At 47.0% G+C, this 26,069-nt stretch overlaps 1 protein-coding gene across 1 annotated transcript in view; it reads left to right on the top strand.

Moving 5' to 3' along the window:
- Nucleotides 1–26,069, top strand: part of LRRC74A (leucine rich repeat containing 74A) — a 111,327-nt gene that overhangs the window by 53,589 nt on the left and 31,669 nt on the right. The window contains exons 6-8 of the mRNA XM_033953276.1: nucleotides 6,894–6,975; nucleotides 18,105–18,190; nucleotides 18,743–18,937. Of these exons, the coding sequence (XP_033809167.1) occupies nucleotides 6,894–6,975; nucleotides 18,105–18,190; nucleotides 18,743–18,937 (363 nt within the window). The remainder of the gene's footprint in view (nucleotides 1–6,893; nucleotides 6,976–18,104; nucleotides 18,191–18,742; nucleotides 18,938–26,069) is intronic.

The raw sequence follows: 26,069 nt of genomic DNA, 5'->3' as shown, positions 1-26,069 counted from the left end.
AGGTTAAAACGCAAGCGGTCGAGTTCAAGAGCATGCAAGTCACTGCGCGCCTTCTGTAACTGGCTGCTCACAGTTACATTCCAGGGCTGACGCTTATGGATCCCCTCAAGTCTCCCAATTGTGGCCAACAGGGCATCCACTTCCTCCCGCTGACGTTTGCGCCGGAAGGATGCCAAAGAAATCAGCCGACCCCTGAGGGTAACTTTCAATCCTTCCCAGACAGATTCTGGGGAGGCCCCACACTCCAAATTATCCGTTAAATAATCCTGAATCCACCCCGCAATTTGATCCGCTACCGAAGGATCATTCAGCAAGCTGTCATTGAAACGCCAGTATTTCAGCCCAACACCACCACCCGTACCAGCAAGCTGTAACCAAACAGGCGCATGATCGGACCAAGTGATCCGCTCAATGCCCGCCCTCTCCACTCTGCGAAGGAGACCCCGTTCAACAAAAATATAGTCAATCCTAGAATAGGAAGCATGTACCCGCGAAAAATAGGAATAATCTCGCACCCGAGGGTGCAACCAGCGCCACCCATCTTCCACATTAAGTTCCCGGAGCGCAGCCCGCAACAGGTTCCGATCTCGTCTACCATAACCCCCAGCAGACCCGGAGTTATCCAAGTGCGGTGTGACAGTAAGATTGAAATCCCCACCCAAAATTAAGGCCCCACCCTTAAACTGCAGAATCCTGGTCGACAGGTCCCGAACAAAAGAGCCCTGACCCTCATTGGGAGCGTAAACATTAACCAAGGAATACAGACAGCCCTCCAACAGCACCTCCACCATAATATAGCGACCCTGGGGGTCCCGTACCACCCGTTTAACCTCACACCTCAGGTGCTTACTAAACAAAATCCCCACCCCTCCCGTCTTGGAGCGACCCGCCCGAGATGCCAAGAGTGCGGTAGGGAATCGGGGGTCACGGGCCAGTTTCTCGTGAGACCGCAACAAATGTGTTTCCTGGACAAAGCATAGGAAGCCCTCAGACGGACCAGCTCCCGAAATAAAGCCTTCCGTTTATGGGGAGAGTTAAGCCCCCTAACATTATAAGAGATAAACTTAATACCAGCCATAGAGAGAAAAAGAAAACCAACAGGTACCCAAAGCCCAAAAAGAAAGTATAGAAAGAAGAACCCCCAAGTCAAGAACTGTCACCCCCCACAGCCCAACCCCACCCCATCCCACACCGTACCCACCCACCACACCCCTCCATCCCCCAACCCCCACAATGGGAGTAGCCAAACCTCCCATGTACAAACCCGGAAGTTAACAGTCCCCAACGCCCTTTACACAGCCCAAGACATACAGCAAATTTATCCCCATAGACAAACAGCCAACCCACCAACAACCGTCCCCACCCCACAACTGCCCCCAACTCACTAAGCAAAGTCACTTTTCAAAGGAGCAACAAACCAGGTACAACAACCAGCTATCCCCCTCCAGCCACCCGAACCCGGATGCCCCCTAGCCCTAAGGCACATCTTTTATCCCCCCCCACCCCAAGGGGCATAGGCACAGGCCTATAGGCACATGGAGATAGTACCCACACCTAGCACAGTTCAAGTGAGTCCTGAAGAGGTAGAAGCCACTGCTGGTGGGGAGGTTCCACCACCCGGACCTCCACGGCTCCCTCGAGCACCACGCTCCACATGCTGCCATCCAGAAGGGGCAGAGGGCCTACCAGGGCTGGCTCTGCCCCGTAGCTCCGGGCCCGACACCTCCGACACCTCAATGCCCGCTTTCAACAGCAGTTCTCGTGCTTCTCGTACAGTCACAACCCTGGTATGGACTCCATTGATGGTAATAACCACACCGAAGGGATAGGTCCAGCGATAGCGGAGATTGCCCCGCTGGAGAGCTTTGGTGATCTCCCGGAAGGAGCACCGCTTCTGCAGGGTGCTAGCAGCCAGATCTTGATAAAATTCCAGGCGATGACCCTCCCAGGTCACCGTACCCAACTCCCGGGCCCTCCGCAAGGCCCGTTCCTTGATCACAAAGCTCTGCAAGCAAACCACCACATCCTTAGGCTGGTCCGAGAGTCGCGGGCCCAAAGCTCGGTGTGCCCGTTCTATCCCCGGGTCAAGGGAGTCATCCTGGAGCAGCCAGTGCAGCAGACGCAGAACCACCTCACAAACATCCCTATATTCCGGAAGCTCTGGGAGTCCCCGCACTCGCAAATTATTCCGACGAGTGCGGTTTTCCAAATCCTCGACTTTATCTAACAGGAGCAGGTAATCAGCGCCAGAATCCTCCAATTTGCGCTGCAAACCAGTGACAGAAGCCTCGCACGTGTCCAGCCGGGTCTCAACCACATCCACACGAGAGCCCACCTCAAGGAGATCCGAGCGCAGTTCCTGCACAGTCTCCCAAACCTGCACTGCTACAGTCGCAATATCAGATTTCACCTCCTGTATCCAGGGCTGCATGTCAGCCTTAGTCAACGGGTCTGCCGAGCTCACAGCCGATTCCAGGGCTGCCGGATCTGACGCATACCCCACCGCAAGCAGGGCCCCACTGCCACCATCATCTGGGCCCGAGCCACCACGTGCGCCCCTGCCACGGGTCTGCTCCAGCGTGCGTTGCCCGAGTTTGTCTCCGGGCAGCCGTTTCCGCGTCGCCATTGCCGGATCGCACTCCCTCACAACCGGGACCCAACGAACAAAAAACAAAGCGCGATTGCACAGCCGAAATGGGGATTTTTGCGCGGGCTGGAACGGAGCTCACCTAGCAAGCGTCCATTTGTGCCGGTGACGTCACTCCCTCTTAGGGTTTTATTATTAGTGATTTGTGTATCCAAATATGACATATTATAAAAACAGTAAATGAAGCAGTTGCATAGGAACATAGAAACATAGAAATAGACGGCAGATAAGGGCCATGGCCCATCTAGTTTGCCCACCCCAATGACCCTCCCCTACCTTTCTCTGTGAATAGATCCCACGTATCTGTCCCATTTGGCCTTACAATCAGGCACGCTGCTGGCCTCAATAACCTGAAGTGGAAGACTATTCCAGCGATCAATCACCCTTTCAGTGAAAAAGAATTTCCTGGTGTCCCAGTGCAGTTTCCCGCCCCTGATTTTCCACGGATGCCCCCTTGTTGCCGCGGGACCCTTGAAAAAGAAGATATCTTCTTCCACCTCGATGTGGCCCGTGAGATACTTGAATGTCTCGATCATGTCACCCCTCTCTCTGCGTTCCTCGAGTGAGTACAGCTGCAACTTATCCAGCCGTTCCTCATACGGGAGATCTTTGAGTCCCGAGACCATCCGGGTGGCCATTCTCTGGACCGGCTCCAGTCTCAGCACATCCTTACGGTAATGCAGCCTCCAGAATTGCACACAGTATTCCAGGTGGGGCCTCACCATGGATCTATACAATGGCATAATGACTTCAGACTTATGGCTGACGAAACTCCTGCGTATGCAACCTATGATTTGTCTTGCCTTGGCTGAAGCTTGCTCCACTTGATTGGCAGTCTTCATGTTCTCACTGACGATCACCCCTAAGTCTCGTTCTGCTTCAGTTCTTGTTAGGATCTCGCCATTAAGGGTGTAAGTCTTGCATGGATTTTGGCTGCCCAGGTGCATGACTTTGCATTTTTTGGCATATAGATTGCAATTTTCATTAAGGGTTTTGACTGTCCACCCAAGCTGGAGAATTTGTTCCCCTCACACAGAGCTCAGATCTATTGATCTATCTATCATAAGAACATAAGAATTGTCGCTGCTGGGTCAGACCAGTGGTCCATCGTGCCCAGCAGTCTGCTACACATGGCGGCCCCCAGGTCAAAGACCAGTGCCCTAACTGAGACTAGCCCTACCTGCGTACATTCCGGTTCAGCAGGAACTTGTCTAACTTTGTCTTGAATCCCTGGAGGGTGTTTTCCCCTATAACAGACTCCGGAAGAGCGTTCCAGTTTTCTACCACTCTCTGGGTGAAGAAGAACTTCCTTATGTTTGTATGGAATCTATTCCCTTTCAACTTTAGCCGTGTCCTTCATGAATGGCGACAAGTGCTGGACGCAGTACTCCAGGTGAGGGCGTACCATGGCCCGGTACAGCGGCATGATAACCTTCTCCGATCTGTTCACGATCCCTTTCTTAGTCATTCCTAGCATTCTGTTCACCCTTTTCACCGCCGCCGCACATTGCGCAAATGACTTCATCAACTTGTCAATCAGAACTCCCAACTCTTTCCTGGGAGGTCTCTCCAAGTACCGTCCCGGACATCCTGTATTCATACATGAGATTTTTGTTACCGACATGCGTCACTTTACACTTATCTACGTTGAACCTCATTTCTTTCTTACATAAGAATTGCCGCTGCTGGGTCAGACCAGTGGTCCATCGTGCCCAGCAGTCCGCTCACGCAGCAGCCCGTAGGTCAAAGCCCAGTGCCCTATTTGAGTCAAGCCTTACCTGCTTATGTTCTGTTCCAGTAGGAACTTATCCAACCTTGTCTTGAATCCCTGAAGGGTGCTTTCCCCTATAACAGCCTCTGGAAGAATGTTCTAGATTTCTACCACTCTCTGAGTGAAGAAGAACTTCCTTACATTTGTACGGAATCTTTTCCCTTCTAACTTTAGCGAGTGCCCTCTCGTTCCCTTCACCTTGGAGAGGGTGAACAATCTCTCTTTCTCTACTAAGTCAATTCCCTTCAATATCTTGAATGTTTCGATCATGTCCCCTCAGTCTCTTCTTTTCAAAAGAAAAGAGGCCCAGTTTTTGTAGCCTCTCATTGTACGGCAACTCCCCCAGTCCCTTAACCATTTTTGTTGCTCTTCTCTGAACCCTTTCGAGTAGTACTATGTCTTTTTTCATGTATAGCGACAATGGAGGCGTAACATGGCCTGGTATAAACCTTTTCAGATCTGTTTGTGATCCCTTTCTTAATCATTCCTAGCATTCTGTTTGCCATTTTTGCTGCCGCCGCCACACATTGTGCGGACGGTTTCATTGACTTGTCTACAAGCCCTCCCAAGTCTCTTTCCTGGGGGCTCTCTCCGAGTATAGCACTGGACATCCTGTATTCGTGCATATGATTTTTGTTACCAACATGCATCACCTTGCACTTATCCACGTTGAACCTCATTTGCCATTTCGCGGCCCATTTCTCGAGCGTGTTTATGTCGCATTGCAGGTCTTTGCAATCCTTCTATGTCTTCACTACTCTGAATAACTTTGTATCATCTGCAAATTTAATCACCTCGCTCGTCGTACCAATTTCCAGGTCGTTTATAAATATGTTGAAGAGCACGGGTCCAAGCACCCTGCGGCAGTCCACTCGTGACGCTTTTCCAGTCCGAGTATTGTCCATTTACCACCACTCTCTGTTTCCTATCCGCCAACCAGTTTTTAATCCACGTGAGTATTTCACCCTCGATTCCATGGCTCACAATTTTTCGAAGTAGACGTTCATGCGGGACCTTGACAAACACCTTCTGAAAATCTAGATTTATGATGTTGACTGGGTCACCTTCGTCTATCTGGCTGTTTACTCCCTCGAAAAAGTGAAGTAAATTTGTCAAGCAAGATCTTCCTTTGCTGAAGCTGTGCTGGCTGGTCCTCATCAGTTCGTGTCCGTCAAGGTGATCGATGATGCGGTCCTTTATCAGTGCCTCAACCATCTTTCCTGGTACCGAATTCAGACTCGCTGGTCTGTAGTTTCCCAGATCATCTTCTTTCTTTCTTTTTCTTCTCCCCACAGGTATAAACAAGAATAAATTGAAATAAATTAAATGTCTAGGCTGCCCTATCAATGTACTATGGACTGAAGAGCAAATGTATTTATTCAGTTTTTAATACTATTTTCCCATCCTTTCTTAAACAACAGACTCAAGGGTGTAACGATCCCAGGCGTAAATTCAAAATGGAAACCCTTTGTTGCATAAGATTCACTAACCTTCCCGATCTAATGCGTGGGTGATCTGTGGTAGGCCGACTGATCCACAACGCATCCTCATGCGAATGGGGGTAATCGGAGGCATACGCAGATCATCTTCTTTGCCTATAGATGGTCTGCGCATGCTCTCTGCGCAAGGAAGAGCTGGAAACTTTACTTTTTCATTTATTTTTTTATTTTTTATTTTATTTATTTAGATTTATATCCCGTTCTCCCAGTAGCTCAGAACGGTCTACAAGTAAACATACACAGTAGAAGTAATTAGGCAAATAAGATGTACAATAGATTTAGATGCTTGGACATACAAGATTGTGCAGTATTTATCAGGGTACAAACAATTTTTCAGAGTACAGACTAAGAGAGGACTATACTGAAATTTAGGAGAAGTTAAATAGGGGAGAGAAGAGAGAGGTGGGGTTTAAGGGGGGGTGTAGACTGAGGGAGACCTTTAGTTGAAGAGGAGGGTCTTTACCATTTTACGGAATGTCAATAAAGAGCTCTGTTGCCTGAGTTGGGGGGGGAGTTTATTCCAGAGATGTGGGATGAAGTGGCTGTAGGATCGTTTGCGGGCAGTTTCTGAGAGGAGGGACCTTCCAGGGGGAATGCATAGGCGTATTTCCATGAGCCCATGGTTTTAACCCGTGGGTTTACAGCGGGGCTGCACTGCGGCGTGTTCTGGAACTTAACAGAACACAGCGTAGTGCAGCCCTGCTGTAAACCTGCAGGTTAAAACCACAGAGTCGGAGTGGCAAGAGCAGGAGAGTCGGGGTAGAGAGCAGGGTTTCTATACAAGTGGCTGGTCCTCAGCAGTCTCTTGTTTTTGGATCGGCCAGCCCAGTTGGTGTGCCTGCATGTTTAGTGAATCGAGGCCCTTCCTACTTTGCATGCGCAGATTGGATCGGATTGGAGGATGATCGGCCACGAGCTTAGTGAGTCTAGCCCAAAGAGTGTCCTAACATGGCTCTGTCCATTTGTCTTTCCACAGGTCAATTACAGTATCGAAGAGCTGGACCTGAGTCACAATGATTTTTGTGAGAGAGGAGGAGAGCATATTGGACACATGTTGGGTAATACTGACCTTTAACCTTCAAACATGCCTTGGGATGGATGGGATAAGTTTCTGACGAACACCTGCAAAAGGACATGCATGTGCGTGTTGATGCCAGATACCGTAGATGCATTTATCATCTCTACTTTTGTTGACTGTGGTATTTTGTAGAGGTATTTCTCCATTTTTTTTTGTTTATTATTGTACACATATGCAGAAATACACACACATACAAGCATCACTTTGACTTGCAGAAGTGTTTCTGTTCCAATTCTTTTGCATTGTAAAAGCAGTGAGCTTAGCAGGGTTTAAAAAAAGGATTGTACAATTTCCTAAAAGAAAAGTGTACTCTAGATGATGCGGTATATAAATTTAAGGTTTAGATTAGATTAGATTAGATTAGATTAGATTAGAAGCAATTATTAAGATGGACAGGAAAATCCACTGCTTATTCCTAGGATATACAGCATAAAATCTATTTTACTGTTTGGGATCTTGCCCAGTACTTGTGACCTGGGTTGGCCAATGTTGGAAAAAGGATTCTGGGCTTGATAGAAAATCACAGAACTAAGGCCTAGATTCACTAACCTGACTGAGTCAGTCCGCTCCGTGTCCGATCCAACGCAGGCCGACTGATTCACAACGGGCCTGTATTCAAATGGGGCGATCGGAGGATCACCTCCCACCGACCTCACAGATTGCTCTCCAGACGCATGCTCAGACCATCTACTTTGCCTGTAGATGGTCTGCGCATGTGTTTGATGTCGGTGTTTTTAAAAATTTACTTTTTACTCGCAAGCCTGTGGTTTTAACCTGTGGGTTTAAAGCGGGTTAAAATCACGGGCTCGAGTCGGGACAGGAGAATCAGAGCAGAGATCGGGGGCAGGAGAGTTGGGGCAGAGCTCGGGGCAGACAGCAGGGATGGAAGATTGGGGCAGGAGAGTCAGCAAGGCTGTGTGCGACTGGTCCGCAGCAGTTGCTTCTTCTGTAGATCGGCCAGCCCAGTCGGTGTCCCAGATTTGTTTAGTGAATCGCATTCCTGCCGTTTCCCCTCATTTGCATACTCGGATAGGAATCAGATCGGGACAGGGGTTAGTGAATCAGGTTGGAGGAAACTCGGGTCGCAAAGGGGTCGCAATCTAGCCCTAAGTGTGTAGCCCTCGATGGAGACTGTCTATAAGACCAACCAGAAAGCAATGTTACTTACCGTAACAGTTGTTATCCAGGGACAGCAGGCAGGTATTCTCACTAGTGGGTGATGTCATCAGACAGAGCCCCGGTACGGACGTCTCACAAGCACGTGTTGCTTGTAGAAACTTAAAGTTTCGAGATGCCCGCACCGCGCATGCGCCAGTGCCTTCCCGCCCGATGCTCCGGGCGTGTCTCCTCAGTTCAGGTAGCTAGCAGAGAAGCCAACCCAGGGGAGGTGGGTGGGACGTGAGAATAGCTGCCTGCTGTCCCTGGATAACAACTGTTACGGTAAGTAACATTGCTTTATCCCAGGACAAGCAGGCAGGTATTCTCACTAGTGGGTGACCTCCAAGCTAACCTCAGTGGGATGGAGGGGGAGTTGGCGATTTAAGAGAATAAATTTTTCAATACTGTTTGGCCAAACTGTCCATCCCGTCTGGAGAGAGTATCCAGACAATAATGTGAGGTGAATGTGTGAACCGAGGACCAGGTGGCAGCCTTACAAATTTCCTCGATTGGTGTTGATCTGAGGAATGCTACTGAGGCTGCCATTGCTCTGACCTTATGGGCTGTGACCTTACAAGGAAGTGATAATCCAGCCTGGGCATAGCAGAAAGAGATACAAGCCGCCATCCAATTAGAGATGGTGCGCTTCGATACGGGTCTTCCCAACTTGTTAGGGTCGAAGGAGACAAAAAGTTGAGGGGTGGTTCTGTGTGGCTTGGTGCGATCCAGGTAGAAAGCCAAGGCACGTTTACAGTCTAGAGTGTGAAGGGCCGATTCTCCGTGGTGAGAATGGGGCTTAGGGAAGAATACTGGAAGTACAATGGATTGGTTGAGATGGAATTCGGAGACCACCTTAGGCAGGAATTTCGGGTGAGTGCGTAGGACCACCTTGTCATGATGGAATACTGTGAATGGTGGATCCGCCATCAATGCCTGGAGTTCGCTGACTCTGCGAGCGGACGTAAGGGCTACAAGAAAAAGCACTTTCCAGGTGAGGTACTTAAGAGGGGCCCTGTTGAGTGGTTCAAACGGGGGCTTCATGAGATGGGAAAGGACTACATTGAGGTCCCAAACTACTGGGGGTGGTTTGAGAGGAGGGTTAACATGGAAGAGTCCTTTCATAAATCTGGCGACCACTGGATGGGCCGAGAGGGGTTTCCCTTGTAGGGGCTGGTGGAACGCCGCAATAGCGCTCAGGTGGACTCGTATGGATGTGGACTTGAGCCCAGATTGAGATAGGTGTAGGAGATAGTCCAGCACGGAGGATAAGGAAGCTCGCTGAGGTTCCTTTGACTTAGAAACACACCATGAGGAGAATCTGGTCCATTTCTGGGAGTAGCATTGTCGAGTGGCGGGCTTCCTGGAAGCTTCCAAGACCTCCCTCACTTCTTGTGAGAATTGGTGAGGGGTTACGTTGAGAGGAACCAAGCTGTCAGGTGGAGAGACTGCAGGTTGGGATGAAGTAGTGATCCTTGATGTTGAGTAAGCAGTGAAGGAAACACTGGAAGTGGTACTGGTTCCCTGCTGCTGAGTTGGAGTAGGAGGGAGAACCAAGGTTGTCTGGGCCACCGAGGAGCTATTAGAATCATGGTGGCCCGTTCGAGTTTCAGCTTGACCAGAGTCTTCTGGATCAGCGGGAATGGTGGGAACGCATATAGAAATCGTTTCCCCCAGTTCAGTAGAAAAGCATCTGCCTCGAGGCGATGAGGAGTGTAGATCCTGGAGCAAAACTGAGGCAGTTTGGAGTTGTGGGGAGCCGCAAAGAGGTCTATCTGAGGCGTCCCCCATTGCTTGAAGATTTGGTGAAGGGGCTGGAATGGAGAGTCCATTCGTGCGGTTGTAGCAGACGGCTTAGTTTGTCTGCTAAGACGTTGTTCTCCCCCTGGATGTATACTGCTCTGAGTAGGGCGTTGTGGCGCACCGCCCAGTCCCAGACTCGTAGAGCTTCCTGGCAAAGGAGGGCCGAGCCCGTGCCTCCTTGCTTGTTGATATAATACATGGCGGCCTGATTGTCTGTGCGAATGAGGATTACCATGTCGTGAAGTAGATGTTGGAAAGCTTGGAGCGCATTGAAGATGGCTCTGAGTTCCAGTAGATTGATTTGGTGTAGTCTTTCCGCACTGGTCCAGAATCCTTGGGTGCGGAGACCATCCAGGTGGGCCCCCCATGCATAATTCGACGAATCGGTTGTGAGAACTTTCTGATGGGGGGGAGAGTGCATCAGCAAACCTCTGGATAGATTCGAAGAGGTCATCCACCAAAGTAGAGACTGCCGAAGAGCAGGTGTGACTGAGATGTGTTTGGATAGTGGATCGGACGCGTGTACTGTGGAGGCCATATGGCCCAGGAGCACCATCAGTTGTCTCGCCGGTAGAGTTTGGCGAGTAACATAGAAACATAGAAGGTGACGGCAGATAAGGGCCAAGGCCCATCAAGTCTGCCCACATCAATGACCCTCCCCTACCTCTCCTTGCGAAGAGATCCCACCTTTCGATCCCATTTAGCCTTAAAATCAGGCACACTGCTGGCCTCAATCACCTGCATCGGAAGACCATTCCATCGATCCACCACCCTCTCGGTGAAGAAGTATTTCCTGGTGTCGCCATGTAATGTCCCTCCCCTGATTTTCCATGGATGCCCTCGTGTTGACGTGGGTTCCTTGAAGAAGAAGATATCCTCCCCCACCTCGATACGGCGCGTGAGGTACTTGAATGTCTCGATCATGTCCCCCCTCTCCCTGCGTTCCTCAAGGGAGTAGAGCTGCAGCTTATTCAGCCGTTCCTCATACGGGAGATCCCTGAGCCCCGTGACCATCCGTGTGGCCATTCGCTGGACCGACTCTAGTCTCAGCACATCTTTGCGGTAATGTGGTCTCCAGAATTGTACACAGTATTCCAGATGGGGTCTCACCATGGACCTATATAATGGCATTATGACTTCGGGCTTACGGCTAACGAAACTCCTTCGTATGCAACCCATGATTTGTCTGGCTTTAGATGAAGCTTTCTCCACCTGAGTTGCAGTCTTCATGTCCTCACTGATGATTACCCCTAAGTCTCGTTCCGCTACAGTTCTCTCTAGGATCTCACCATTAAGAGTGTAAGTCTTACATGGATTTCTGTTGCCTAGGTGCATGACCTTGCATTTTTTGGCATTGAAGTTTAGTTGCCAGGTCCTGGACCAATTCTCCAGTAGGAGGAGGTCGTGTGCCATACTATCGGTCTTGGATTTGTTGTCAGGTCCTGTTGTGTTCTTGTCCACTATATTGCATAATTTGGCATCATCGGCGAATAACGTTAATTTACCCTGAAGCCCTTCAGCCAAGTCCCTTATGAAGATGTTGAACAAGATTGGGCCCAAGACCGAGCCCTGCGGCACTCCACTTAACACCTCTGTCGTTTCGGAGGGGGAGCCATTCACCACCACCCTCTGAAGTCTACCTCCTAGCCAGTCCCCCACCCATGTAGTCAAGGTATCTCCCAAACCTATAGAGCTCATCTTGCTCAACAACCTGCGGTGTGGTACGCTATCGAATGCTTTGCTGAAATCCAAGTACACGACATCCAGGGACTCCCCAATATCCAGCTTCCTCGTCACCCAGTCAAAGAAGCTGATCAGGTTGGATTGACAGGACCTCCCCTTTGTAAACCCATGTTGACGGGGATTTCGCAGATTCCCCTCGTTAAGGACCGCATCCAATTGGTGTTTGATTAGAGTTTCCATTAGTTTGCTTACTATTGATGTGAGACTCACTGGTCTGTAGTTCGTAGCTTCCGTCCTACTTCCTTTTTTGTGGAGTGGAATGACATTAGCCGTTTTCCAGTCTAGCGGGACTTTTCCTTTGCTAAGGGAGAGATTGAAGAGTGTTGATAGTGGTTTCGCCAAGGTGTCTTTTAACTCTCTGAGTACTCTGGGGTGTATGTTGTCTGGCCCCATGGCTTTGTGAACCTTGAGTTTGGATAGTTCACTGTAGACACTATTGGGCGTTATCTCGAAGCTGCAAAACGGGTCTATCGAGCTATCCCCTGTTGGTAGTTGAGGGCCGGATCCCTGCGCCTCGCGGGTGAAAACTGAGCAAAAGTATTCATTTAACAGTTTAGCCTTCTCGGAGTCCGATTCTACATAGTTCCCGTCCAGTTTCCTAAGGCGTACTATCCCTCCTGTGTTCCTGTTTCTATCACTAATATACCTAAAGAATGCTTTATCGCCCTTTTTGATATTCTTTGCTAGATTCTCCTCCACCTGCAATTTGGCCTCTCTGACTGCTGTTTTGACGGTTCTTGACTTGGCCAGATAGTCTTCTCTGGATCCCTGCTTCCCTGAATGTTTGAAGGAGATGAATGCTCTCTTCTTCTCTTTTATGAGGTTGGAGACCTCCGTAGAGAACCACTGCGGTTTGTTTTTTCTTCGTCGTTTACTTACAGATTTGATAAATCTGTTTGTTGCTTCGTGTATGGTAGTTTTCAGTGTTGACCACAATTCCTCTACATTATCAGTCTCTGCTTGGTTTTGCAGCGACTGATGGATGAATTCCCCCATGTCCTCGAAGTTGGTGTCCTTGAAGCTGAGGACCTTAGTTAATGTGTTGGGTTTGGCGAAACCTTTTCTGAGGTTAAACCATACCATGTTGTGGTCACTGGATGACAGCGTGTCTCCCACAGAGACATCTGTGACACTTTCTCCGTTGGTAAGTATTAGGTCTAGAATCGCCTGATCCCTAGTTGGCTCCGAAACCATTTGCTTGAGTCTGGCTCCCTTTATAGAGTTTAATAGCCTTTTGCTGCTTCCAGTCGCAGAGGAAAGTGTGTTCCAATTCACGTCAGGCATATTGAAGTCCCCCATCAATACTGTGTCCCCACGCAAGGTGATATTCTCTATGTCCTCTATTAATTCCATATCAAGGTCTTCCTGTTGCCTTGGAGGTCTGTATACTATGCCGAGGTACAGGCATTTGTCCTTTCCCCTGGCCATATTTACCCACAGGGATTCCCCTGTGTACCTAACATCTGTGATTCTGGTAACTTTAATGTCATCTTTGGCATATAGTGCTACCCCTCCTCCCATTTTGCCCTCCCTGTCTTGGCGGAACAGATTGTAACCCGGTATGACCACGTCCCACCTGTGGGAGTCCGTAAGCCAGGTTTCGGATATTGCCACCACATCTAGGTCGGCGCCCCTCATTTCCATTTCCAATTCCAGAATCTTGTTGCCCAAACTGTGGGCATTGACGTACATAGCCTTCCAAGTCCTAGGTTTGTTATGGCTATCTAGTGATATTCCCGATTGAGCTCCATCGGCTCCTTTGGTATTGTTTGCGATGTGTGTATTCTTCTTAGACCCTGAAACACAGTGTGAACTTACCCCGGATTCGAAAATGTCAGTATCCCCCCTGAACCCGGAATTGTGAGCACCCCCCCTAGATCCATGATTGCTATGTGTATATACCTCAGATCCTGAATGGTATTTGCAGCTTACTTCATTAGATAGGTTATTATTGCCCGTACCCTCCCCCAACTTACCTAGTTTAAAGCCCTATGGAGTAGGCGGGCTAATCGGTGTCCAAAGACGTTCTTCCCTCTGCTGGACAGGTGCAACCCATCTGGTCCCTGTAGTCCCTGTAGTGCCTCTCCGTGGTTCAGGAACCCGAAGTTCATCTCCTTGCACCATCCTTGCAGCCAGTCGTTTGCCTTCTGGATCCGATTCTCTCTGGCTCTTCCCTTGCCTCTTACTGGAAGGATCGAGGAGAACACAACCTGCGCATCTAACCTCCTCAGCTTCTCACCCAGGGCACCAAAGTCCTCAGGTATCCTCTCCGGGGTGACACCGCCTGGCAGAGATGAAGAAGGGACTCCATGCGTTGCAGGGGCAGGAATGCTCGGAGTCGGGTGGTGTCCAGGACCGCTCCGATGAAGGGGAGGGACTGGGAGGGTTGTAGATGAGACTTGGAGAAGTTGATCTCGAAGCCCAAATTTTGGAGGAAGTAGGTTGTAGCCAAGGCCGCCGAAGTGACCTCTGGGGCTGACGGGGCCTTGATGAGCCAGTCGTCGAGGTATGGGAACACCTGTAGACTCCTGTCCCGGAGTGCTGCGGCCACTACCACCAGGCACTTTGTGAAGACTCTGGGGGACGAAGATAGGCCGAATGGTAGCACTCGGTACTGTAGGTGCAGATTTCCCACCCGAAATCTGAGGAACTTTCGGGAGGCCGGGTGAATGGGGATGTGAGTGTAGGCCTCCTTGAGATCCAGGGAGCATAACCAGTCGTTCTGCTCGAGGAGGGGGTATAGAGAAGCCAGAGTCAGCATGCGAAACTTCTCTTTGACCAGAAACTTGTTGAGGGCCCGAAGGTCTAAAATGGGTCGCAGGTCGCCCGTTTTCTTCGGGACGAGGAAGTACCGGGAGTAAAACCCTCGGTTCAATTGGTCTAACGGGACCGGCTCGACAGCCCGAAGCTGAAGTAAGGTTTGGACTTCCTGAAGAAGAAGGGCGGTCTGCGTCGAGCTTGAAGGATGCTCTCTTGGAGGATGGTCCGGGGGGACCCGGTGGAATTGAAGAGAGTATCCTTCTCTTATGATGGTGAGGACCCATAGGTCCGTGGTTATGGCCTCCCATCGATGGTAAAAAAGATGGAGGCGGCCCCCTATGGGAGAGGCCGAGGTTATGCTCCCGGGAGGGGCGTCAAAAGGGCTGGGGAGCCTTAGGTGCAGCCGGTGGCTGAGGTTTTTGCTGAGACTTCTGGGGAGGTTGTCTCTTCGCAGGTTGTCTCGCAGCAGGCGTTTGTCTGGGCATGTAACGCCGCTGGTAAATCAGGGGTGGCCTGGAAGGTCGAGACTGTTGAGGTTTGGGTTTGGGCCGCAGGATGGATTGAAAAGATTTTTCATGATCCGACAGCTTCTTGGTAACAGTTTCGATAGACTCATCGAACAGGTCAGCTCCAGCACATGGTACGTTGGCGAGTCTGTCCTGGAGGTTGGGGTCCATATCGATTGTACGGAGCCATGCCAGGCGACGCATAGCTACCGCGCTTGCGGCGGCGCGTGCCGAGAGTTCGAATGCATTGAAGGAGGATTGCATCAGCTGGAGGCGTAATTGGGAGAGGGAGGCTACCACTTCCTCGAACTTGAATCGAGCTTGGTTGTCTATGAACGGAGTAAACTTGCGGAGCACCGGCAAGAAGAACTCCAGATAGGAAGAGAAAAAGAAATTGTAGTTTAGCACCCGTGACGCCATCATGGAGTTTTGGTAGAATTTTCTACCAAATTTGTCCATCGTTCTCCCCTCTCGGCCCGGCGGTACAGAGGCGTAGACCTGGGAGGGATGAGAGCGTTTAAGAGAGGACTCGACCAGTAGGGATTGGTGGGAGAGTTGAGGGCCCTCAAACCCTTTATGGTGCACGATGCGGTATCGAGCATCGAGTTTGCTGGGGATCGCTGGTATGGAATACGGTGTTTCGAAGCATTGCATGAAGGTCTGGTCCAGTAATTTGTGCAAGGGGAGCCGAAGCGACTCCGTTGGAGGGTTAGGTAAATGCATGGTGTCCAGATACTCTTTGGAGTATCGGGAGCCCGTGTCAAGGGTCACATCCAGATCATCCGCCATTTGTCGGAGGAATGATGAGAAGGACAATTGTTCCGCCAGCGTCGGTCTGTGGGACGGGCTGGAGGAGGGGGAGGCCTCCAGGTCCATGGACATCGGGGAGTGGCAAGGAGAATCGGGCACCGATGTCTCCTCGTACTCCGGGCCCCCCGGAGGGGACACCTCTGATGAGGAGTATCCCCTACGTTGCAGTTTTTTCTGCGGTGACACTTCCGAATGGCGTGAGGAGTGCCAGGATGAGTGTCTCGATCGGTGCCCGTCTCGGTGGCGAGACGGGGATCGGGATCGTCTGTGCATCGCATGGTCTCCCGAGGCCCCCAAGTGGATAGGGCTGGAAGCGGTGGATCGCAACTGGGTTTGCGATGCGGGTTCTTGCGATGCTACCCAAGTCTGGTAAGGAGTACGGAAGAACTCTTCCTGACTATGCCCAGGGCTTCGAGTATCGATCGGAGGTCTGGTCCCATGTTGGCGCGGAGGCGTAATGGGTTCTAATGGCGGCATATCGGTAAGCGAGGCTTGCCGCGTGGGCATCGCCGCCCTCCCCCGTTCGTCCTCGTCGGTTGTCGAGGTCGAACGGTGTGGGGGAGGGGGAGGGGGCGGACCGCCCCTTTGGACCGGTACCGGGGGGTCACCCTGTATGGCAGCGATGAGCCCGGGTCCGATGGTCTGCATGAGCTCAACGAATTGAGCTTCCAGCACGGACCGTAGCGAAGCCGATAAGGAGGGATCCGCACCGAAAGGGGGTCCTCCTGCACGGACATCGCGCTCCTTCGAGGCCGAGTGCTTCTGCTTAGTAGCTTTCGGCACTTTGATGACCATTGGTGGCACTGTGGAAGGAAGAGGTACCTGAACCGAGGAGACCGGGGCAGGCACCGACGTCGAGCTCGTGGATGGTGTCGGGTTGAGCGATGCCGGTTTCACCACACTCGATGCAGGAGGGGTCGATACTGGTTTCGCCCGAATCGGGGAGGTATCAGATGAAGTGGAGGCTGAGGGATCCTTAGCTGCATCCATCTTGAACATCGATTCCCACAATAGGCAACGCCGCTTGAATGAGCGTGCCGTAAGGGTAGAGCAAGGCCTGCACGATTTCGGGATGTGGTCAGGGCCCAAACACTGCAAACAGCGCCAGTGAGGGTCCGTGAGTGAAATCGCGCGTTGGCACTTGCTGCACTTTTTAAACCCGGTGATTGGCCGGGACATAGGCCGGAAAATCTCCGCAGCGAGGTCGAAGCCAGTGGGCCTGAGCCACGTGGCCGGCCCGTTCGACCCGCCGGAGGAAATAATCTTCTTTTTTTTTTGAAAAAGAAAAGAACTGTTAACTGTAATTAAAAGAAAGCGAAAACGCGGACAAGGAAGGCAAATTTAACTGAATTCAGCTAGCGCATGATGAAGTTGAACTTCTCAGCTCCGCGGAAAAGAAAGAACTGAGGAGACACGCCCGGATCTCCGGGTAGGAAGGCACCGGCGCATGCGCGGTGCGGGCATCTAGAAACTTTAAGTTTCTACAAGCAACACGTGCTTGTGAGACGTCCGTACCGGGGCTCTGTCTGATGACATCACCCACTAGTGAGAATACCTGCCTGCTTGTCCTGGGATAAACTGCAATCTATTTGCCATACCCAAGCATTACCGGCTGTAAATACAAAACCTTTCTGGATAGGACTTTTATGTACCAAGCAAACAAACAACAACACTGGCTAGACAACTACATTCATGGAGCTAGACTGACCTCCGACGCTTTTAGAAAAGACATAAAAACTGTCTTATTCGACAGATATATCACCTAAACAGTAACTACACCAAACACTAAATCCAATTCTATTACTTCTAATATGTCCACTCTTGCCTATAAGTCTGTAATTTTTAATAAACTGTATAGTGTAACTCACTGATTGTCCAGCTCTTCAATGTGAACCGCTTAGAAGTCACACGATTATGGCGGTATAGAAGAGTAAAATTATTATTATTATTCTTCAACTTTGTTAGTTGGGCTGAGAACTTCTCAGCGACCCCCTCAGAGGGGACTGGGGTGTCAGTGACTTACAGGTGGGTCTGGGAGTGTGGGGTGGTAGAGAGAGGGAGGGAGTGGGGGCTGTTCCCAGTCAGGGGCTGGGTCAGTTTCAGTTTGTGCTTTGGTTCTGGCCAAAACCAAGTGACAAATTTCCCTGTCTTATGACCTCCTCCACTATCCTGTCAAGGCTACTGTGTAAAGTGAAAACATGGTGACAGATGCTCCTGTGCTATGTGTGGGCTTTGCTCGAGAGGCATCCCTGTATCTGAATGAGGTAAATGCAGAAAGATCTCCTGGGCAAAATGCTGGAGTTGAGTTCAGACTATTTTCCTGCTTTTTCAGCAGCCAATTCAGTTCTGCAAGTGTTGGACCTTAGCTGGAACCACATCCGGATGAAGGGGGCTGTGACACTCAGTGCTGGGCTCAAGGTACGATCCTGACGCTGTCTTTTTACCAGACGTCCAGATTTTCCTGGAGTTTGTCCAGGTTTTGCAAAGCTTCCAGCTAGGAGCGACGTCGGGACAACATCTGCGCATGTGCAGATCCAAGGCGGTGACATCACACCAGCGCATGCGCGGATGCCATCCCGACAAGTGAAGAGGTTGAGGGGGGCAGAATGGGGCATGACTTGGGCGGAACTGGGGGTCCGGATTTTAGTTCCGGAAAATCTGCTAACCCTATTTATGGGCCTTAGGCAAACCAGTGTGTTAGGCCTCCAAGGCAGATGCAGATGGGCCTAGAGTGTGGGGAGAGAGACAGACTTCTGATCTTCCCCCGCCCTCTCCCCAACTTTTCTTTCTGCTAGCGGAGCCGTGGAATTCGCACAGGTGAGAGCCCTGGGTCCTAGGCCTGGGCCCACTTTGCCTATGCCTTCATCATGACCCGAGGCTGAGTTCTGCAGAGGGGGGACAGTCTGGAGCAGGGAGGGAAGAGCGGGCCTTTGCACCATCTGTGACTGAGAAGCTTTCTCTCCTCTGCAGCTGAATAGCTCATTAAAGGTGCTGAACCTCTCCCACAACGGCTTCAGCAATGACGGAGCCCTGGCTCTGAGAGAGGTGCTGAAATTCAACAGTTGCCTAACGCACCTGGACATCAGCAGTAACCGGATTGGTAGTGAAGGAGCAGGCGCTCTGAGCAAAGGGCTGGAGGCGAACCGTACCCTGCAGGTGTTAAAGGTAAACGCCGGAAGGATCCACAGGGGAGAGGGAGAGGAATTTCTTTGACTTTGGTTCTTAAGCCTCATCATATCTTACGCTTTGCTAACTCGGTTCTGTGAAAACTTATTTTGATTTAGCAGTTTTAAAATCTCTTGCATTTGGGTTAGTTTTGAGTCGATTATTTCTGTTATAGTCTGTCACTATTTTAAAGTTTATTTTATTCTACCTTTGATTGTTTTATTTGTTGGGAATGACAGCAGTCAGAAAAATGGTATATACACTTATTAATAAATTGCTAAACAAGGGCTCCTTATACAAAGCCTTGATAGAGGATCCTACCGTGGGCCAGCGAATTCTTTGAGCATTGGAACATTTATCTCACCGGCCCACAGTAGAAACGTCCACCACAGCTTTGTTTAAGCCAGAATAAGACTACTGTAATTCTCTGCATCATGAATTCTAAAATATAGCCTTCATTGTCTTCTACTTGTTCAAAATTCAGCAGCACAACTTCTTACATTTCACCAGTTCTTAAGTCCTTAAATTAGCTTTCAATAGGAACATATAAAAACGAATTCTTTATATGTGTACGTGGCCTCAGTGCATAAGTGAAAGCGGCTTCTGCAACTTGAAGGGAGCTATTTTTCAAGCCCCTCTGTGTACCATCATAGGCTTACAAACGTATTTGATTTAGTGCATGCATGTGAGCCTATGATGGTGCACCGAGGGGCTTGAAAAATAGCTCCCTTCAAGTTGCAGAAGCCGCTTTCACTTATGCACTGAGGCCACATACACATATAAAGAATTCGTTTTTATATATTCCTATTGGGAACATGTCAGTGCAATCAACTTTCCCAAGATTGCATCAGGGGATTACATATATTGTACTATCATTGGTTAGCTGCCAAGGCATGACTTCACCGGTGAGCATCTGTTCACAGCTGGTTAACTCCCAATAAATATCAACCTCAGCATTTCTATACCTGAAAATTCAGCCTCTCACAAACTTTTTGATGAACTGCTAACAAAGTGACAAGTCTTCCTTTATTTCCTGTGCGAGAGCAGAGTATGTGAGTGTGTGTGTATGTCTGAAATTTGTTCTGTCATTGCTAGATCATTCCATGTCAAGTGGTCCGATTTTGAAATATGTCCCCAGTCGACCATCTCAGAAATCCATGAAATTTTATGTATGAGTAGCCTTTGGTTTTAAACTAAGCTGTGCCAAATATTAGACTGAGTTATGCATTTGTGACTGAAATAGAGCATCTGATATGCGTTGTGCTCGTCAGGCTGCACGCAACCAGAAACATAGTGGCTGCTTTCAGTATCTACAGAATCTTACCAATACAAAAAGTTTCTAGATAGAATGTTATCATTCCAGGCAGCCAGGCTGAACACATGGCTTGGAAAGCCCATAATTGAGGCCACTCCATACGCAGACTTTAGAAAATCCCTGAAAACTCGACTGTTTAACAAATTCTAAATTCCCATACCCAACTCTTCCTCGCCATGACCCTTCCACCTCGCCCCCTAATTCCAAGGCCCGAAACTAATTATACTTTCCACCTTGAATCTCATGTACTGACATAATGTATCTTTATTGTAACCCATGTACTGACTAAATGTATCTTTATGGTAACCCACCTGTATCCCTTACACTGACAAAATGCACCTTGATAGTAAACCACTTGTATTGTAAACCGTTTCTATCCCATGTACTGTCAAATGTATCTTTATTGTAAACCGCTTCGAACTTCACGGTATAGCGGTATATAATAAATAAATTATTATTATTATTATTACATTACATAAACCAAAACTGATACAAAGCTCAAATTTGGCTTATCTATACAGTTTTTGACATTGAATTTAGATATACTGATGGGATTACCCAATTAGATGACTTTTTTCATTATTGCCCAGCAAAATGGGCCAAAAAATTCATTGCACAAAATGAGGCTCATACTTTGGTCATCAATAACTTTGAAAATATTTATCAAATGCCGCATAACTTTACACTTATATTAACAATGCTAGTTTCTATGCAAATATAAATTCTGAGCTGTCCAGCAAGAATCCCTGTAAAAATGTGGCCTGAAAAAAATGCCCTTGTGAACTTGTGCATTAATTTTGCCTTGTTTTCAGGGCACAGTATCTCCATGTGGGCCATCTTAGATTTTACCACAAGAAAGAACATCTTTTCTTCTACAAAGGACGATGGTCGGCATCTTGCTCTCAGACCTTCTGTGCTTTTTAACTGCTTGAAACACAAGCATGTTCCATGATGCATGTTGGATTGTTATTACAGGTCCTCATCATCCTTGCATTGGTTCATGGTGGCTTTGCCACTGCCAGTTCAATGAACTGGTAACTCTATCACCTAGGGGTCAGGTCAGTTAGCCAGGCAGGGCCAGCCATGGGTCAGGAATCAGTATTCACCAAATGAACAGAAGGTGAATTGAATCATCATCTCCCCAAAAAGATCTTTAATATGGGTTCCTAAGCCCAATGGGTTTTTGCCACTGGTTCCCAAGCCAGTAATTCTGGGTTTCATACTCGAGGTTCTCAAGCCTTTGTGTTTCCCAAGCTGAAGTCCTATAAAAAAAAAAAAATTCACAAAAAATGTTTAAAAATTTTTTTTAACTCGTTTATGAATTTTTTTAAAATTTTCTATTATTTGTCTTTCAAGTGTTACGATTTTTTATGAGCAGCAAACAAACAACAAAGATGACCAGTTGGTGCTTAGTCTCTTATTATGATGAAGTCGACACGATCGTGTTTCGGCCCTCAAGGGCCTGCCTCAGGAGTCTAAAATGTAACATGTAATATGAATATGCAATTATATCAGCATCCTCTTCATTAGAAAAGAATCATAAAAACATTAATAAATCATATATGATATACATGTACATCATACAACAAAATCAAAAACATCATAAATGAGAAGTCATAAACCATAAAAATGAACATGAATATGTCATATATAACCCATGTATGTCACAATAAACTTTTAAAAATTTCATATAACCTCTCAAATTTTTTAAATAATGTCCAAAATAAGTATTTATAAATAACATAAACAAAGTTTTATGATTAAAAACAGAAAATTATGAATAACATAAATATGTTCAAACCAGACATCAAAAAACATGACTGAGTGAAAGAACATAAATAAATTATATTAACTCACAAAACCCAGTGGGTAGAAGATATCACTCATGCTATCAATCCCTGTGCTAATCAGATCGTACAAAATCCACAAAATTTTCAACACATTCTATAGAACACTGAGATTCGAGAGAAAAGAAAGAAGAACAGGAAACAAATGCATAATTAACCCGTTGTGGAAAAATATACAGATTTAACATTATCTAAACTAAACTAAAGCTTAACTTTATATACTGGGTCGGCAACCTAAGGAAGCTCGACTCGGTTTACAACAATTACATAAAAACTAAAGAAAGTTTACAATGACTAAATAAAAACTAAAAAAAAGTAATAGCAAAGGTTTCAAATAGATTAGTTTTCAAAATGTTTGGCAAAAAGAAAAGTTTTTAGAAGTTTGTGGAAAGATTGGAAAGAACTGGGGCTCCTCAGAATTAAGAGGAGTTCATTCCATAGTTGAGAAAGTTTAAAAGCCAGAGATTAACTGAAGATCTTAACTCCTTTAATTCCTTTTCTAGATGAAAGGGAGAGTTTGAATTGTTGGATGCCTCTTGCAAAGGAAAATCTGTAAGCATTCCATAATAAGGGAACGAGGGGAATAAAAATGCCATATAAAATTCTGAAAGAGATGCAGGCACATTTGAATTGAATTCTAAGATAAACTGGGAGCCAATGAAGACTCAGGAGCAAAGGGGTCACATGGTCAAATTTACTTTTTCTAAAGATCAGCTTCGCAGAATTCTGGATTAATTGTAATCTTTGGAAACAGATCTTTGTGATACCAAGATAGATAGCGTTACAGTAATCTAGTCTAGATAATATGATTGATTGGACCAAGACAGAGAAATGTCGATGATGAAAAAGATGTCTAACCTTCCTCAACATTCATAAACTAAAAAGCATTTCTTGACCAGGGAATTTATTTGGTCCTTAAAGGTAAGAGAGGAATCAAAAAGGACTCCCAATATCTTAGATGAGAACTCAATCTGCAAAGAGGCCCCAGATTCCAAAGCTACAGTAGGAGGAAGACAGTCCAATTTTGGACCTAACCACAGAAGTTTAGTTTTAGTTGTATTAAGCTTCATCCAGACAGAAAGAGCCCAGGCTTGAAGTTTGGAAATGCAATGATTTACTTTGGAAACTAAATTGGTAATATCTAAATCGATCTCAATTAGTATAAAGATATCATCTACATAGGTGAACAGCATTTCCCAAGCTGACAGCTTAAAAGTATTCAGTGTAGTCATACAGAGATTAAATAAAGTTGGAGAAAGAGGAGAGCCCTGGGGAATCTCACAAGGAGGCCGCCAAGAATTGGAGATATCACCTTCAATATTCACTGAATAAGAGCGAAACAAAAGAAATTTAGAGAACCAATCCAGAACAACCTGATGGAGACCTATATCTGAAAGTAAATGAAGTAAAATGTCGTGATGTACTACATCGAATGCCACAGATAAATCAAACTGGAGCAAAATAGAACATTTATTTTGAAGACGTAATTGTTGAATTTTTGAAAGAAGAGAGATCAATAAGGTTTCAGGACTAAAATTAGAACGAAACCCATGTTGAAACAGCTGGAGTAATGAGAATTTCTCCAAATAATCAGTAAGTTGACCAGCTACAATTGATTCTAACATTTTTGTTAACAAAGGTATATTGGCAATTGGTCGATAGTGAGAAGGGATAGTAGGATCTAAATCTATAATCAAATATCAAGAAGCAAATTAAACATATTATGGTAGGAAAACAAGAACTTAAATTCTCATAGGGCCATCTTTTGTCACACTTTTGTATAAGAACCAATCAAATAAATAGTAAAAAAAAACAAACATGTCTAGAGGTATCACATGATAAGAACTGGTATCATAAAATTGATAATGTCATAAGAGTTAATAATATCATAAAAATTAAAATTAATAACTGACTTCTTAAAAATATGTCAATATTGATATGAACAAACATGAGTGAGAATGATGAATGTAATGAATCAAAAAATATATAAAAACTTATGCAAATGATAATAAAGAGCTTGTTGAATAGTAAAAAGACAAGTCTCCAAAAATATCGACCAATAATGATCATTGTCTTAACAATTTTTTAATAACTGATTTCATCAAAAATGTATTATTATTGATATAAAAGAAACTGAGATCAACTTATTTAAAAACATGAATGTAATAAATCATCAAGTTTGCAGATGACACTAAGTTATGATCAGATCACAAAAGGTCAACGAGGAACTCCAAAGAGACTTGAGCCAGTTAGTGAGATGGGCAGAGAAATGGCAGATGAAGTTTAATGTGGAAAAATGCAAAGTAATGCATTTGGGCAGAAAGAACAAGGAGCACAAGTATAGAATATCAGATGTAACATTGGGTAAGAGCAAATAAGAAAAGGACCTGGGTGTATTGATTGATAGGACCCTGAAACCGTCGGCGCAATGTCTGGCGGCGGAAAAGAAAGCAAACAGGATGTTGGACATGATAAAGAAGGGAATCACGAGTAATTCAGAGGAGGTTATAATGCCGCTCTATAGAGCAATGGTCAGACCACACTTGGAATATTGTATCCAACACTGGTCTCCCTACCTAAAGAAGGATATAAAACTGCTGGAGAGGGTGCAGAGGTGAGCAATGAAGCTAGTAAAAGGTACGGAGAACTTGAGCTACAAAGAACGACTTAGAAAACTGGGACTGTTCTCCCTTGAGAAGAGGAGACTGCGAGGAGATCTGATTGAGACTTTCAAAATACTAAAAGGATTCAACAAAATAGAGCAGGAAAAAAAGTTATTTAAGATGTCAAATGTGACTAGGACAAGAGGTCATGGACTGAAGATGAGGGGGGACAAGCCCAGGACAAATGCCAGGAAGTTCTGCTTCACACAGCAAGTGGTGGACATTTGGAACGCTCTCCCAGTGGAGGTTGCTGTGGAATCCACCGTTCTAGGATTTAAAGGCAAGTTAGATGCACATCTCCTCACAAGATGCATAGAAGGATACAGGTGACTAAGGATTTGCCAGGTTACACCTGGCTGGGCCTCCGTGTGGGCGGATCACCGGACTTGATGGACCTAAGGTCTGATCCGGAGATGGCAGTTCTTATGACATATGAGGCCCTTTAAATGTCATAGACTTCGGACAAGCTTAAACTGATAAAATGTATAAGAAAAACAATGAACCTCTATGTATTTAAGTAGGTGTTGTTGCAAACCCAACGATTTAATGACATGTAATCCTTTCTAGACAGTTTAAATATGAAAACAAGGCTCAAAACGTTACATGATGGCATACATTGTTGATTTGGAAAAATCCTTAAGCATTAATGCTTCACTGTGCAATGACTACATGGTGTCGTCTGGCCGTCCCCGCTAAAAACTAGGCGGCACTAAATACTAGGCCTGCCTCTCAATAGAGAGAAGGCCCTACAGACAGTGCTGGCTAATAAGGTTTGCCAGAGCACCCAGAGAAACTCACAAAAGTCACTAAGGCAAGGCTTTAATTGTTGAAAACAAAAGTAGAAACATAGGAACATAGAAGATGACGGCAGAAAAGGGCTACAGCCCATCAAGTCTGCCCGCTCTGCTTACCCACCCCCTGTCTATGCCCTAATGACCCAATTTCCTTATCTTGACCCTCGTAGGGATCCCACATGGGTATCCCATTTATTCTTAAAGTCTGGCACGCTGTCTGCCTCGATCACCTGCACTGGAAGCTTGTTCCAATGATCAACCACTCTCTCTGTGAAGAAATACTTTCTGGTGTCGCCATGAAATTTTCCGCCCCTGAGTTTGAGTGGGTGCCCTCTTGTGGCCGAGGGTCCCTTGAGAAAGAAAATATCATCTTCCACTTCGACACTTAAATGTTTCGATCATGTCTCCCCTCTCCCTACGTTCCTCAAGAGTGTAGAGCTGCAATTTGTTCAGTCTCTCTTCGTACCAGAGACCCTTGAGCCCCGAGATCATCCTGGTGGCCGTCCGTTGAAC

The sequence above is a fragment of the Geotrypetes seraphini genome, chromosome 7 (genome assembly GCF_902459505.1).
Source record: "Geotrypetes seraphini chromosome 7, aGeoSer1.1, whole genome shotgun sequence".
In the NCBI taxonomy this organism is placed as follows: Eukaryota; Metazoa; Chordata; class Amphibia; order Gymnophiona; family Dermophiidae; genus Geotrypetes; species Geotrypetes seraphini.
Note: the sequence above shows the minus strand (reverse complement) of the source record. Positions and strands in the feature narration are given on the sequence as shown.